Source organism: Octodon degus, unplaced genomic scaffold (assembly GCF_000260255.1).
Source record: "Octodon degus isolate 3935 unplaced genomic scaffold, OctDeg1.0 scaffold00225, whole genome shotgun sequence".
Lineage (NCBI taxonomy): Eukaryota > Metazoa > Chordata > Mammalia > Rodentia > Octodontidae > Octodon > Octodon degus.
Window position 1 is genome coordinate 2,607,374 of NW_004524801.1, and position 15,954 is coordinate 2,623,327.

Sequence of the window (15,954 nt, forward strand, 5' to 3'; positions counted from 1 at the left end):
GACATTTCAAGTAGAGGGCCTAAATTGAGAGGAAACTTGATTTTGTTTGAGGAATCACGAGAGTCGGAGCCCTAAGGGAAGAGTGGCAGGAAATGAGTACAGAAGGTTGCCAAAGGCCTGCGTGAGTGCAGTGAATAGTGCTATAGGGTGTGGAACCATATTGTGATATAGTTTACATTTTTAAGGAATCAGCACTGTAAAGCACAGACCTAGCAGTGAAAATGGAAAGAGCCAGTTTGGATGCAGTTGTGGCAGATGACTGTTGAGCTGCTGCAGTGAGGTGACAAAAGTTTGAAACCCAGTCATATTCTGAAGGTGAAACCCTTGGTATTGCTTCATTGCTTAAATGTGGAATGCGAAAGATGTCAAGAATAACTTACATGAGCACTTGGTAGAGAGTAACTGCTATTACTGAGGTCCACAAATCTGTAGATTTGAGGGAGAACTAGATACCTACCCAGTTAAAACATGGGACATTTTCATTCCCAGGTGCAAATGTCGAACAGTTGAATGATATCTAGAGATGTAAATTCTGGTCTTATCAGCAAAGGAAGGTGATACTTAAAGCCATAGAAGTCTGTAAGATAACTTGAGAAATTGTAAATAAATAAATAATGAGACTGTAGAGTCCAAGAATCCTTCCTTTAGCAGTTGACAATATTGTCTGATGCTGAATACTAAGACATACAGTTACACTTGCCCGGAATTTTCCTCCCATTTAGTATACATTAATCATTTAAGCCTTATAGTCCTAGGTGGGAAAACTGAAGCATCTGGAGATTAAGTGACCTTCCCAGAGTCACATAGTTACAGAGCTAGAATTCAGAGTAACAGATCTTTGCAAGGACCCGGAGGAGTGCAGTCAAGTAGGCTCATATGCATATTCTGGAAGGCTTGTGAAGAGAGTTCTAGGAGGCAGAGATGAACTGGCAGATGGCAGTGGTGGGTCAAGAAAGGGCTGAATCTTGCTTGCCAGGTTTAGCAAAACGCAGATTCTTGGTGGCTTTGACAAAAAGGGTTTTACTGCAGTGATAAGGTCAGAAACCTAGTTGCACGTGGTCAGGAAAGTGGGAGATTAAATGGCTGATTTTGAACATTGCTGTGACTTGACATAGCGAAACTGATAGCTAAAAGATACAGGGTGAGGGAGCTACTTTTTAAAAATCATTCCTAAAACAGATAAAACTATTGTGTACTCAGTATTGGGAAATCCAATAGAGGGGAAGAGTTTGGTGCAAGAAAGAAGGGACATATGCCTAGTTTTTCTGTAGGTGAGAAGAAACAACCAAGATAAAAATAAAGGGCTTAGCTTTTAGAGTACAAAGGGCTATGCCAGAAATTATCTGGATACAAATGTAAGTAAACTGGTAGACTGAAAAAGTTTTGCTAAAGGCTTATTTAAAAATAAGCAGGATAAAGTATAGTTTATCCACACAGTAGAGTATTACGTGGTAATAGCACACTACACATACTAACATGGATGAGCTCTGGAAAGAAGCCAGTCAGGAAAGAGTACATATTGTATGATGTGTATGAAATTGAGAGTGGACAGCCAATTCCATGGAGAGAGATGATGTAGGCAGATAAGAAATTAAGCATACAATGCTAAAGTTTTAGGATTTCTTTTGAGAATATTGCTCTGAAGTTGGTTTTGATGATTGCCTGATTGCTGTGATTATATTTTAAAAAGTTTGAATTGTGAATTTTATGTAGATAAGTTATAGGTTGTGTGAACTTTACTTTGAAGTTATAAAAATTTTAAGAGTAGACAGATTAAGGGCATGTGCACTAGACAAGACATGACAGTATGAGTAACAAGATCTAAGGTTGTTGGCCAGAGTTAAAGACACACTTGAGATTGTAGTTAAAAACATTAAAAATGAGAATAATTAGCATGCTGGGGCTTTGGGTGACCCTCAGACACATCTAGGTACAAGAGTTCCATTTAAAACCAATGTTGGGGTTTCTCCAGGCATCTGATGAGAGAACCATGAACTCGGGAGTCAGGTAAGGAGAATACAAAGAAGGACGTTGTCAGCATGAGCCTGGTGGGATTGAAGACTGGGCTAGGGTGTTCCAGAGAGAATGAATGACCTGGAAAGAAGAGGAGGATCAGAGAGTGGGATAACTGAAATGAGAATTCAGTGGTCACGGGTAGATCGTGGAACATACCTCTTAGATGCAGTGGAGACACGGTGGTTGTGATAGAATTGAAGCCAAGTCATCGGCCAAGAAGAGGCAGAGTGACTGAGCCCTTCCTCCTAGCTGCCTTCCTCACCTAGTCACATAGGAAGGAGGTTCCTGCTTCCTTAAAAGAGCCCATGTACATTTCAATATGCTGTGTGAAACTGCCCAACTAATTGTTATAATTCCTCTAGTATTAAATCAGACCTTTTTGTGTTCATTAAATGTTTCATATCTTTCTCCCTAACTATGGCAAAAAGCCACCCTGTATATTTATGTAGATACTAGGGTCCATATTGGCCTCCAGGAAATCAGCCTCCTGCCCCCTTTTTAAATTATGAAACCATTATTTTTTGAATAATCATAGGAAATATTCATGATTTGGGTTTTTTGAGTTAAACTTCAATGTATCTTTTGTTAAAAGTGTATATCCATACTCGGGTTTTTTTTTTTTTTTAATCTGCCCTAAAAACTTTACTAAAAAGAAATTTCAATTTGTGTAATCCCTTTTTTGTTTTGAGCAGTAAGGTATACATTCAGCTTTTTAAGTATATTACCATGGGGGACCTGAAGTCCTTTTGCATCTTTGTGTTACCATGGGAAATGCATTTTTTTGTCTTCAAAAGTTACTTTTCATGATACCTTGGCACTTCCATCCACTTTTGCAAAGCATAGAGCCATGTTTTCATCTCTCAATAGTCCTGACCATTAAATGTCTCAGCCCTGGCACCTTTCAATTCAGTCTCTTAATCACTGTGCTAGATCTTTAAATAAGAACCTGGCTACTCTGCCATGTCCTACTCCACCTTGCTTTCTAGAAGGATCTTTCAGAACATAAGATCATTCGTCTGTGCTCAGAATTCCTCTGGTTTCTACCATGTAAGTGAAGTCTAGGTTCCCATGGCTTGTAAGGCCTCTGGATTGCCTTGGCCCACCAGATGAGCCTTTTCCTCCTTTGCTACTCTGTTCCCCTCTTCATTTGTCAGTAAAAGTCTTTCTATTGTACTTCTCTGAATAATGCATTACTGCAGCACCTTGTGTAGCTTTCTCAATAGCTACTCATTTTGGCCACCAACAATCCAGCCTTACTCAGATAGACCTTGTATATTCTTTTCTTCAAGACCCAAACCACATTTCGCTTGTGATTCCCTCACATCTACACTCCAACTTTATCATCTCTGTTTTGTGTTCACATACTATCATGTGCCATCTCCTATCACAGTTGGAATTTTATTTCTAGTAGACTTTGTCCCCTTCGAAAGATTTATATCCCTGACCTCTTAAATGAGTTAAAAATGTAAAGTTGACTTTCAATATGTAAATTTTTTAAGGTTTATAATTCTAGAAAACTTCAGTGATACATTTCCAGATAAAATGAATCACTGCTTAGAATGGCAACTTGACCTGAAAAACTCCTCAAATAATACTAGCTTTCCTAATAAAGGTTTTTCTTCCTTGGGGGTGGGGGTGGGGGGACCAGGTATTGAACTCAGTCCCTTGCGCTTGCCAGGGAAGCGCTTATTCCACTGAGCCATCTCCCTGGCCCCCTAAAGGTTTCTTAATAAAAATGAAATTTGCATGCCTATTAACGGCATCTGCTAACTTTTGAACAAAATAGCTTCTGTATTTTTGTTGTTGTTTTGTTTTTTTGCGGAACCAGGAATAGATCTCAGGCCCTTGTGCTTGCCAGGCAAGTACTTATTCTACTGAGCCATCAACCCAGCCTTCGTTTTAAAAGTAGTAGATGTTCACTTTAGCAAATAAAACTCTAAATAAGTTTAGTGTTCTTTTTAAAGTCCAAGTCTAGTCAAAAGGCCACTTGGGCCTATGGAAAAATTCTGTAGCAAAATCTATAAATTAAAATCTATAAATTTTATTGATCCATAAAGGCTTAAAAGGAAATTGATATATACACTCTGTGATACATGGTACGAAGAACCAGCAAGGTGTTTTCTAGAGACGGAGGCTTACGTCTTATAAAAATCCATTGCCCATTTTCTCTCCTCTGCCCAACGTAGAGGTAGCCTTTCACTCTGGCTGTTAAGAGTGATAATTGAAGCCACATCCTCATGGTGAAATTGGGAAGAGGACTTTCCTGTTGCCTTCCAAGAGTATGACTCTGTTTTTGAAGATTCTTCTGAACTTTAACACACATTGCCCTAATTTTTGAGCATTTTGAAATTTGGGTTGGACCTTAAGCCCATGGATGGGTACAACAGTAGCACTTGGTTTCCAAACAGACTTTCTGATAAAAGCTTGCTGGGAAGGTAAAGTTTGGTTGGCTTTGAGTGCTTTTATATAATGAAATCTCAAATTGTTCATAGATGTAAATATTTTAAGTGCACTAATTTTGGAACTATACACTTTAAAAAGTTGAGAGCAAAAAGATGTTTTAGATGCTTTTGTTGTATTATTCAGTAATCTTCACTAAATACTGAAAAAACCTTGTGTGCCGTTTCATTTCAGTCTGTAATACGGCCCACATGGTGGTCCTGGGTATGTTTATTATCGGATTTTCCTAGTGTCAGTCTTGAGTCTGAAAAGACTGAGTTATCGCTTCTATCCATTTCACAGTACCGGGCTTTTTGTTGGTGATCATCAACATGCCTCCCACCTGACATTTCCAACATGTGTACACATGTACATGTATGCTCAGTATATATTTTTTCCCAATTCAAATGTACTTTAATCTCATAGATATTGAAGGTGTTAGGATGTTTGTCACTTTCTAAATAGATGTGTGAAATAATTTTAGCAGCTAATGAGGCACTGAATTTAGTGTATTTTATTCCATTTGATCTTCATAAGTGACTAGCATTATTACTATGTCCATTTTACAAACTAGACTACCACAGCACATATCCAGGATCACTCGAGCAGGATTATTTTTCACTGAACATATTCAAGCATATAGAAGAAGGTAGTTGAAGTAAATACTAAAGCTAGTGGTTTTCCTGTTAATAGTCATATCCACTAGTATGGTGACACACACCAGCAGTCCCAGCACTCGGGAGGCTGAGACAGAATCGCCACGCATTTAAGGCCAGCCTGATATAATGAGGCCATGTTTGAAAGTATATATGTTGTTATCATTGCATTTCTGGGTCCATTTTGGTGGTTAAGTCCAGTAGAACAGGAGACCATCTATTATGATTAGCAAAAGCTGAAATAGTTACCTTTTTCATGTTTATACACAAAATGCAGAGACGTGTAGGGCTTGAAGTTGACTCCAGTTGTTAGTATGTTAGAGGAAAAGAAGCTGAAATGAGAACTAAAGTATTGGGCCATTTTTCTGTTAGTGTAGTGTCACACAAGCATTTGTTACCATTGCCAAATGATAGGCATAACCTATAACTTGTTCAGAGACCCTTGTGTATAACATGACTAGAGAATGATTTGATGCCTGTTTCATAAGTGAAGAACCAAAACAAATTTTACGTTTTCCTCATCACTGAAATGTTAAGCTTGTATGATAACAATGAGCAGCTCTTACATAAATGGGGAAATTAAACTGTTAAGTCTTTACCATTCAACAGCTGAGTTGAGCTACCTTTGGAAGAATGAGTAGAGGTTTATAGATAGCTGACCATTTCACATTGTTCAGCAGTGCCTATGGCCTAGTAGCTTAGACATGTGCTACCAAAAAAAAACTGCAAAATAGTTCACATATATGTATAGATCCTTTGTTTTCTAAACATTAGTGTTGAAACGGTACATACTTTTTAAGTACATGAGTCAGTGTAGTATTGTGAACTAAGTGTCACAGAATCAGTACGTTTCTGGATTTTGGTAGGTCATTGACCTCTTTCCTACAATAATAAGTTGAATTCAGAAAAACAGCCTTCATAGGGTTGAATAGCCATTGATAGTTCTTTATCTCATTGAGACACAGTACATTGTGTTTCTCAAATGCTTCAAAGACTTGAAGTGGTGAAACAGTTCTTTGGGGAGGCTACAGATCAGACATTCAGTGTTTACTTAAGCACAGAGTTCTCTACAATGATGGCCTTAGGGTATTACTGGGCCACCTCCTGGGTTTGGGGCTGATTGGCACCCTGCTTGAAACTAAAGTTCTGGGTTGTATTTGTTTGCTTTAAAAATCCATAGGGAAACAACTGAAAATAGAATGGTGTTTTCTATGGCATTTACATTCTTTTGCTGTCTTTCAGGCACTCAGGGAGTTGCACCTGGTCCTGTAATTGGGCTGCAGGCACCGTCAACTGGTCTTCTTGGTGCCCGACCTGGCCTCATCCCACTTCAGCGCCCTCCGGGAATGCCTCCCCTTCACTTACAGTGTTTTCCTATGATGCCACCACGCCCCATGCCACCACACATGATGCACAGAGGGCCGCCACCAGGACCAGGGGGCTTTGCCATGCCACCACCTCATGGAATGAAAGGGCCCTTCCCTCCACACGGGCCCTTTGTCAGTCCTGGTGGAATGCCAGGGCTTGGGGGCCCAGGTCCAGGCCCTGGGGGTCCTGAAGACAGGGATGGAAGGCAGCAGCCGCAGCCCCCACCACAGCAGCAGCAGCCGCAGTCACAGCAGCCACCTCCGCCACAGCCACAGCAGCCACCTTCTTCACAACAGCCACCACCGGCTCAGCAGCAGCCACAGCCATTTAGAAATGATAACAGGCAGCAGTTCAATTCAGGTAGAGACCAAGAAAGGTTTGGAAGAAGATCTTTCGGAAATAGGGTGGAAAATGACCGGGAACGGTATGGGAACCGTAATGATGACAGAGAGAATAGTAATCGTGAAAGGAGAGAATGGGGAAGAAGAAGCCCTGAACGGGACAGGCACAGAGACTCAGAAGAGAGAAATAGACGCTCTAGTGGGCATCGAGACAGAGAGAGAGATTCTAGAGATAGAGAGTCGCGTAGAGAGAAGGAAGAAAGCCGAGGAAAGGAAAAGCCTGAGGTGACAGACAGGGCCAGTGGGAACAAAGCCACTGAACCTCCCCTTAGCCGAGTGGGCAACATAGACACTGTTTCAGAACTTGTTAAGGGGGAGGCGGAGGCCACTGTGGTGAAACCTCCTGAAGAGTCACCTGCTGAGGCTACCTCATCCGTTGAACCCGAAAAGGATTCTGGCTCAGCAGCAGAGGCTCCTCGCTAGAGACTGAACTTGTCCAAATGTGACAGTGACACTTGCAGAGTGTAGCGCTTGGGGTGTACAGATGCTGTATTATATTTGCTCCTGCTATATATCACAGCCCCGCAGTAGTTGGTGGGGAATTGTAAGCAATTTGATTGCTTCCCTTCTATTTAAAAATAGCTACAAAATAACAAAAAATACTGAAATACGAATAAATATTACCCTTTTTGCTGTAACTTTTTTAAAGTTTTGACTTTAAAAAGTTTACAAATCGTAATTAGAAGTGCTCTCTATTTTTTTTTTTAATTTAAGACAAGGTAACGGTGAAAGCTCCTCAAAACAATAGGGATGTTTTTAATAAACTCTATTTTCGTAACAAACTTTAATGTGTGCTATTCTTCCTATACTGCACTAAGGTGGAAAAGGATGGTTCACCATCAAAGTCTGAGCTGTTAATAATGTGTTAGTCTAAATTAGACTTATTAGATGGAAATGGACATTTTTATGTAGTTCTTTCATTTGTAATTCTCTTGATTTTTAGCATTTCTGTTAAGAAAAGTTACTTTTAATGTTAGTTGAAAGGCTTGTGTTTCTAATTTAGCCAAGGTTTTCTTTTTTCCATTGGCTTTGTAATAGTGTTGCCCTAATTTGTAAAGAGATTTCACTGGAGAAAAATCAGATTCCCAACATTACGCCTTGTATTATTACCTGATAGACGGGGTATTAGAAGGTTGGGTGCTTGGGGTTTGTGGTTTTTGTTTTTCTGCTCCTGTTAAATTTTCCAAAAGGGTTGTTTCCCATAAGCTTTCCCTGTTAGGCAGAAGCAGGCAGCTTTTGGCCACGTATACAGTGCTTTATCTCTGCTTCCAACAGTTGGGTTGCCTGCTGGTGAGGTAGGCTGGTGCTACAGTGCTTGCTTAGCACCTGAGGCCTGGGTCCAGTCCTTAGTGCAAAAAGAAAACTGGTTAACAAGGGAAATAGCTTTAGGCTCCCCAAGAAATGTAACATGAAAAAACAAACACCAAGTCAAGCCTGTATCTCAGGTGATGTGGGAAAGCATAAAACTGCTAACCCAGCATCAAGACCCAATGTTAGGGCCAGGGAGATGGCTCAGTGGAGTGCTTCCCTGGCAAGCGCCAGGGCCTGAGTTCAATCCCCGGTTCCACCAAAAAAAAAAAAGACCCAATGTTACATAGCCAGCCAAAGCTTTGTTTACTGTGTGCTGAGCAGTTAACTTTTTCCTTGCTCTTATTCCCAGATAAAGCTGTTTTGTGACTTTGGGTTTTAAATAATACTCTGCAGGAAGGTCTTTGTTAGGACAGAACATAGACTAGGTTGATATTATTGTATCCCCCCCAAAAAAGAAAAAAAAAAAATCCCATTTTGTATCAGTGGACTTAGAAAACCTTATTGGCCCAACTTAGTTTAAAAGTCCTAACTAAAACTGCTTTTTTGAAAGAAACAGATTATCAAGTGTCAAGATATAAAAGACTGTCAGCTTGCATTTCCAATTTGCATACGAGAAAAACAATTCAGAAGTACTAACTGGTAGTATGATTTTACTTGAGGCTTCCTCAGGTTAGTCCTTGTATTTGAATCATCCCACACTGAGGTAGCAAATTACACTAGCATACATTTGTTTTAAAATTCTCTACCTGAATGGTCACTAACACTTAGTATAAACATGCTGCTCTTTATTACATCTTTAACTTTGGAAATCCTATTCATGCTATACAATGTCCTATGTGTATCATACAGTTCATATTTATGAATAGGATTACTGTTTATCAGATACTTATGATTTTCAGTTGGGTAACACCAGTAATCCTGATAAAAAATCTGAATTAGATTCATATTTAATTTAAAAGTATTCTTGTCTGAATGTATATACAGTTTCACTAATTGGGTGTATAACTTCTTATATTTCAATGGCCAGACCCACAATGAAACATCCTGATTTTTCTCTTCCAGAGTATATCAAAATCCACCTTGAAAAACTGCAGCAAGCAGATAAATTACTCTTAGCTAACAAAGCATGACTTTTACAAGTTTGTAAGTTACCCAAAAGTGCTTAAACTGTACCATCTTCTTTTATAATAAATATTTTATGAATCAAGTTTCCCTGAAGGTGACAGAGGACAACCTATTTGTCCAAGATCAAAGTTTAGGTTGCCATAGCTAATAGACAAGCTGCTAAATGTATATGCATTTTGATGGCTTAACTTAAAGACACTTTGAAAATACCGTTAAGAAATGGTTCAAGTTATGTGAGTGTGAAAGCTCATTGACAGTTTTGGTGTAGATACTGTGGGATATCAAGTAATTAACACCTATTCTCAACTTTTAAAGGCTCAAAGTGCCACATAGGGTATTTATTCACAGGCTTGAGCAAGCATTGAATATCAGATGGTAAACTTAATATCTACATATGATCAAGTCTGGCAACATACAGAAATTGAAACACATTTTAATCGAGTTTTATAAAACCATACAAATCTTCCAAGGGAACATAAATCAGTTGTCATTACAGAAGTACTTTAAGCAACTAAGAAAAAGTCACACAAATTACACTTTAAAGATTACAGCGTTTAATGCTTTTCAAGTTGAATTTCTACAGCTAGCAGGATGACATGAGTTACTAGGACTCAGACCACACAGCAGGGAATGTTCACTGGGCAATCCCAATTACGCCACATGCCAGACGACTTCCAGCATTGCCTGTCTTCGTACTTTCTTCATTTCCACCTTTGCCCAGGTCATCTGGTTTCTCGTGGACCTTTAAAGAAATTAAGAACGTTTAGCTGTGCGATATCAAGTAATTAACACCTATTCCCAACAATACTCCAAAGACTTCTAAGAACAATTAATATTAGAAAACAGTATGTTAAAATAACCTAGTAGGGAATACTGATGTTTGTGCTAGCAGTTTAAAAGTAGAAACTACTACATAAAGCTCCTTGTTGGGGCAAAGACATGTTACCTGGGTAAGTTGCTATTTCCTGCTTGCAGGCTACCGCATGGTACTCTTAATCCTCCACAAAAACTAAGAGTAACCTTCATTACAGTAAACTCGAGATTTCATGCCAATGCTCTATAGGCCTATGAATCCTTAGAAGTATTTAGCAACAGTACTTTTGCTAAAGTTTTGTCCATCAAACATTCATAACTGATTTTTCTGCTTTACCAGTATGACTGAAGAAAATCCTAAGGTTTGAAAGGCCTTCTGAGCTTAACTGGCCAGGGGGAGGAGGCAAGAAGCCAATGCAGCTCCCTCTCAGGGGGACTTGGAAGAGCCCTCCCACAGAGTAAACAGTAATACTAATGGGGACTCAACAAAGTGAGTTGAAATAGGAAAGGAAGGAAACAGTCATGGCTAGAAAATCTCGCTCTCTGAAACTAAAGGCTACTGTTTTTAAAATTCATGTCTAACATGATCAAATGTAACCTGCCTTTACTTAGGAAAACAGCTTCTGACCTAACCTAGATAAAATTGCTTTCACAGTAATTATCCTATAACAAAACTGCTGTTCCCAATCTGAACTGAAATACAATTCATGTGACTTTAGAAGCCAGGAGCAACCATCTATATAAAGTGATGGAAAGACACATGGCTGTGTACTACAAGAAATTTTACACATATCCTCCTTATACGAAAACGTACCACCATCGTGCGGCCAATGATGGAATTCACCCCGGACAGTGAGATCAGAGAATCCTCAATGGATACATGGGCCACACCATCTGCGCCAGCAGTCACATTGCCCAGGTCTCCAACGTGCCTAACGGTTAAAAGCCATCAGATGGATTAGAACTGGATTCTTCTGAACACCAGGAGTGCACAAGCTAAATTAAACAAGTAAGGGTAGGCTCAGAGTATTCTCACGTAAGACTACTTTTCCACATTAATCTGAAAAAGTGAACCTAAAAACAAGCAGCTGGATTCAGTTCTTCAATCAAGGCTTTCAGTCCACAGTAATGGTCTGCAGAGGGTCACGAGATGGGGCACACCCGACTTTAAAACATCAACTGGTGAAGGCTCAGCTACTGGGTTATGCCTGCTAGTTATTCACACAGTTAAGAAAGATACACCCCTTAGGCCTCTGCTATAAAAATTAAACCTTGTTCTTAAATGTAATACTTTCCTCAAAGGCTTTCAAAAACTTACACATGGAAATGGGAGTCTCAACTACTTTTCACTACCAAAATTTTTACCTACAGAAGGTTGTTTCACAATGACATTTATTTTGCTAACGGTTGACAGTACTGTTGTTCATGACATTTCTTGTATTAGTTCCCTTTGGCACTTGTATTAGTTCTATATGCAATAAACACTATAAAACCAATTTTTTTAAGCGTCCCCATCTATCAACTCCTTAGTCCAGGAAAGAAGGCATTCCAGGGCTTGCGGATGGTGGGTGTGAGGGAGACAAAAACTCAAAAGCAAAGGGAGGGAGACTGCTCATATCTTGGTTTCTGCGAGCAGTAACCACACTGACCCCACAAAGCCCTCATCATTGCAGTATAAGAGCTAAGCATCTTGCTGCTCACCTCTCTTCATCCTTTGGCCCACCGTGTTTTTTGGATAGAGGGTTAAAGTGAGGGCCTGCACTGGTACAGCCTGTTTGCAAAAGAAAAAAGCTAAATTGTGAATCAAAATAAACCATAAATTCTAAAAATAAAGTGATGACTGCTAAAACATCCAATGATGAAAGTGCTGACCTGCATCACCATTTCTGGGGTAATAAAACCAAGAAGTAACACCTTGGGCTGGGAACAGAGGCAAGTACTAATTACTGACACTAGTCAAGTTATCATCCTTCTCTGGCTTTGGTCTGTTCTTCGTAAAATATGGAAGTCAGAGATCATGTTCAATGGCTCTCTGATAACTAAAATCCCATGACTGGGACCCTGGTTTCTAAGAAGGTAGCATGCTTTATCTCCCCACACACAAACCTCCAGTGTTCTGTCTGCAGCCCTTACTTGGTGCAAGCAGAATATTAAACTGCACCTGTGTCCAAGGGGCAAAGCTACAGCCCGGCACAACTCCACAGGCAGCATTCTGAGTGCATCCTATTTAAATGGCACTACTGTAGACCACTGGATGCCATTCACAACTGAGGTGCAGGAGATCCAGTTTCCTGTGCTTACAGCTGTGCAGCGGAGCCCCACATAGGGTGAGAGCAAGTGGGTGAGAGGAGGTCACTCAGCAAGTCAAAGCTACAGAGCAATCACCTCCCAAACCAGAGGCAGAAGCATCAATTCTGGTCATTACATAAGTGCTGAGAACCAAACCATGGGCTGTGAAACATGTGCAAGCAAAATGGATCCAGTTCTCGTAAGGAGTCTATACCCAAAGTTCAGATTATTACTCAAATACAGCAAAAGAGCACCTAATACAGTTTTACTCATAGTTTTGTTAACTTGCTTCCAATCTCAAATTGAGAGAAATCAAACTCATCGCAAAGCACCACTACCCTCTAGTTGGAACTTGTATCTCCCCCTCATACTGGAGACTGAACCTAGGGCCTGCCCCTGAGCCAGACTGCCCACCTGTGGATGCACCACTGTCCTTTCTTGCTGGGTGTGACACTGTTCTTACCCAGAGTACTACACATGCACACCAGAGCCTGAGCCTACCGCAGCCACTTTCAACACCTGGCGAGCTGACGCACATCACCTACCTTGTGTGTTATCGCCAAACTGATGGACATGGAATCCGTGCTGGCCTTCAACCAATCCTGTAATGCGTCCCTTTACCACAACTGGCCCGTTTGCCTTTATTCAAGGAAAAGTGCATTAAGTTTAGTAGCCCAAAAATACCACTCTATGTCACTGCACCTGACAGGAGCAAGTCTAGTCTACGCAGTTACCTCGAAAATCTAGGTTAACTTTCCCTGAGAACAAAATAAAAACAGGAGGGAAAAGCAAAGCTCTATCGCACACGGCTACATCCGCTATTCTGGTTACTATCACAGCTAAAAGGTGACCTCAGGAACTGAGGGAATACACACGGCGAGGCACCACACCACACAGTGAGGTACACTGCTTTGTTTTTAGGTTGGCTTGTTTCGTTAAACTGCCAGGACCAACAGGTACAAAATTAAACTCAAGGATCAATTCTCCCTCTCCCTCTTAAAAAAAATTTTTTTTTCTCCCTCCCCTGAATTTCACACACCTGTGTGCCTTCCATACATTTTTGTACACCACTTCAGGCAAATCTCACTCATAGAGTAAATACTCCAGGTTTTCAGGCCACAAGCATCAAAATTTTCCAGGGCCAGGGAGATGACTCAGTAAGTGCTTCCCTAGCAAGCGCGAGGGCCTGAGTTCAATCGCTGGTTCCACACACAAAAAAAAATTTCCTCCAGTTGGTAACCTTGAAGTTTGTAATGACACATACTCTGGCAACTGCCTTTTTCATTTTTTTAGAAACTATACTGAGTCTTCACAGTACAGCATTAATTCTCAAAAAACATGAATTTTCCTACCCAACCACAGTGTTACTAAAGCAGACACACAAAAAGGACAGGGTCTTTGAAACCTCCATTTATTGGGTAATGCACAGCACTTTGAAGAAGTTCTTCAAAAACTGGGCCATGGGGCCTGCTCCTTAGCTCAGTTCTTTAAGAGGCTGCTTCCACAAAGCAGTCAGGCTCAGGTTGCTGTGGTTTGATCCCCACAACTCAAGCCAGCCAAACCTGCCCTGCAGGCATGCAGAGCAAAAAAAAAAAAAACTGGGCCGCGTTGTGTGATGGTGGTGAACATGGTCCCTGTAGGCTGGGAGTGAGTGACACACAGGCCTGGACAGCCAAACAGGAGGATAAACTGCCCCAGGACCATGCTGTCTCGGGCTAAGGGAGGCCTAGCAAGAACACATCTCCAAAGTCTTCAAGATAAAAGGGGTGGGGAGGGGGGCAGATGAACTTGGAAACTGGTCCTAGGGGTAAAAAAAAAAATCCCATTTTAAAAACAGTGCAGCTAATCTGAAATTTTAAACACTCAACAGGCCAAACTAAAAGAGTTTCTTCATCACCAATGAACTGCATGTGCCAACCTGCAGAGCTACAATGCTGAACTATACAAAGGTCTTCATCAAGTACAAGGGGTACGAATACGAAGTCTGCAAATGGGCTGAAGACCCATGCCGCTGCTCTCTGCATCTGGCAACCAGACAGCAGGGCTTCACACTCATCACTGGGCACAGGGACCGGCCCTCAGAAGCCACCAGGACTTACCAGTACTGGTGAGTTATGCGGTGAAGAGGAAGGAAAAAGGGGCGGTAGCAAGTCTTACAAACGAAGCTCTGCAAAATTTAGCCAAATGCAAAAATACACCTTTTTTCCAAAATATAGAGACCAATTAAAAGAAAAAATTAAACACAAATATCAGTTCTCCCTTGAATAAACTGCAGAGACTTGAAAGCACTGTTTCTGTTCATTCATGTATTAAATATTCTTTCAGGCAGCGTGTAACAAAACTTCCCGCCAGTCGGCAATTCCACTAACATTCTACTGACAGTCTTATCACATACACCTTCCTTGCAATGCACATGCTCTTCAATATTACTGACAATGGATATGCTTGAAAATGTCTTATAAAACTTGTTCAGAAAATCGAAGGCCAACAGTATTACTTAGCAGTACGGAGCATACACTAGGCCCTGACTTCAATCTCCTGCACTAGAAAATGTTTAACTGTCTCAGCAACCTGCCTACTGGTAGTGCAATTCTAAAGTCACCCAGGGTTTACCAGTACTGATGAATTATGTGGCGAAGAGGAAAAAGGGGCAGTAGCAAGTCTTACAAACGAAGCACTGCAAAATTTAGCCAAATGCAAAAATGTATCTTTTTTCCAAAATACGGAGACCAATTAAAGAAAATTTAATTGCCAGCTCCACGTAATGGAAACTTCAGGTCCGGTAATCTCCAAACTCCACACCCCACCACTGTACACAGGTCTCAAGCCTACATACAAATTAAAACCACTTTTGAAACTTTAAAAAATATTTTAAAAATAAAACTGTAATGATTGCACTGAGACAAATCTTTCTGTAAAATTGGTCTGGGGCTGGGCCCTGGAATCTGTTTCCTAAAAGGCCCCTGGGGGGACAATCTTCAGCCCTGGAAAATCCTCCAGGACTCGTTAAGGTCTCTTATTTGTGGAGCCCTGAAACAGTAAAAAGATACGTGTCCAAGGCCACCTTTGTCACTGCGCCTGACCATGACCCAGAACAGGAGGGCCCAGCACTTGCCGGCGAAGCGCCACATAAGCTCTCTGCTGTCAGTTCTTCACAATTATACAACATAAAAACCAGTGCTAGCCCCACAGCTCCACGCAAACAGTTCGGAGAGGTCTGATCGCTACTAAGCACTGAAGCCCAAAAGACGGCCCCAGAGTATAACGGACGCGGGCCCCGCGGCGCTCCTCAGCCCCGGAAATCGGACTGCGCCACTCTGGGTCCCCAGGGCCCTCCGCAGCAATAAGCAAAAACGAACCCACCACGCGCGGCCCTCCCGGCTCCCAAGCCGTCCGCTTCCCAGCCTCCGCGGAGGCCGAGGCCCGGGACCAGCACCACCCCCGCGCGGGCCTGCGCCCCCGCCCGGAGGCCCGAGAGCTCTGGCCCAGCCCCGCCCGGCCGCGTGTGACTCAGCACCGAACGGGTGCACGCGGGC

General features: G+C 41.5%; 2 protein-coding genes across 4 annotated transcripts in view; one reads left to right on the forward strand and one right to left on the reverse strand.

Moving 5' to 3' along the window:
* Positions 1–8,633, forward strand: part of Scaf4 (SR-related CTD associated factor 4) — a 62,973-nt gene extending 54,340 nt beyond the window's left edge. For all 3 annotated transcript variants that reach the window (XM_023705548.1, XM_023705551.1, XM_023705550.1), the window contains exon 20: positions 6,354–8,633. In XM_023705548.1, the coding sequence (XP_023561316.1) occupies positions 6,354–7,303 (950 nt within the window). In that variant the 3' untranslated portion in view covers positions 7,304–8,633. The remainder of the gene's footprint in view (positions 1–6,353) is intronic.
* A 489-nt stretch (positions 8,634–9,122) lies between these two features.
* The window catches only part of Sod1 (superoxide dismutase 1), a 7,186-nt gene continuing 354 nt past the window's right edge, over positions 9,123–15,954 (reverse strand). The window contains exons 2-5 of the mRNA XM_023705552.1: positions 12,964–13,057; positions 11,831–11,900; positions 10,944–11,061; positions 9,123–10,058 (exon numbers count right to left, since the gene is read on the reverse strand). Coding sequence (XP_023561320.1) covers positions 9,951–10,058; positions 10,944–11,061; positions 11,831–11,900; positions 12,964–13,057 — 390 coding nt within the window. The 3' untranslated portion in view covers positions 9,123–9,950. The remainder of the gene's footprint in view (positions 10,059–10,943; positions 11,062–11,830; positions 11,901–12,963; positions 13,058–15,954) is intronic.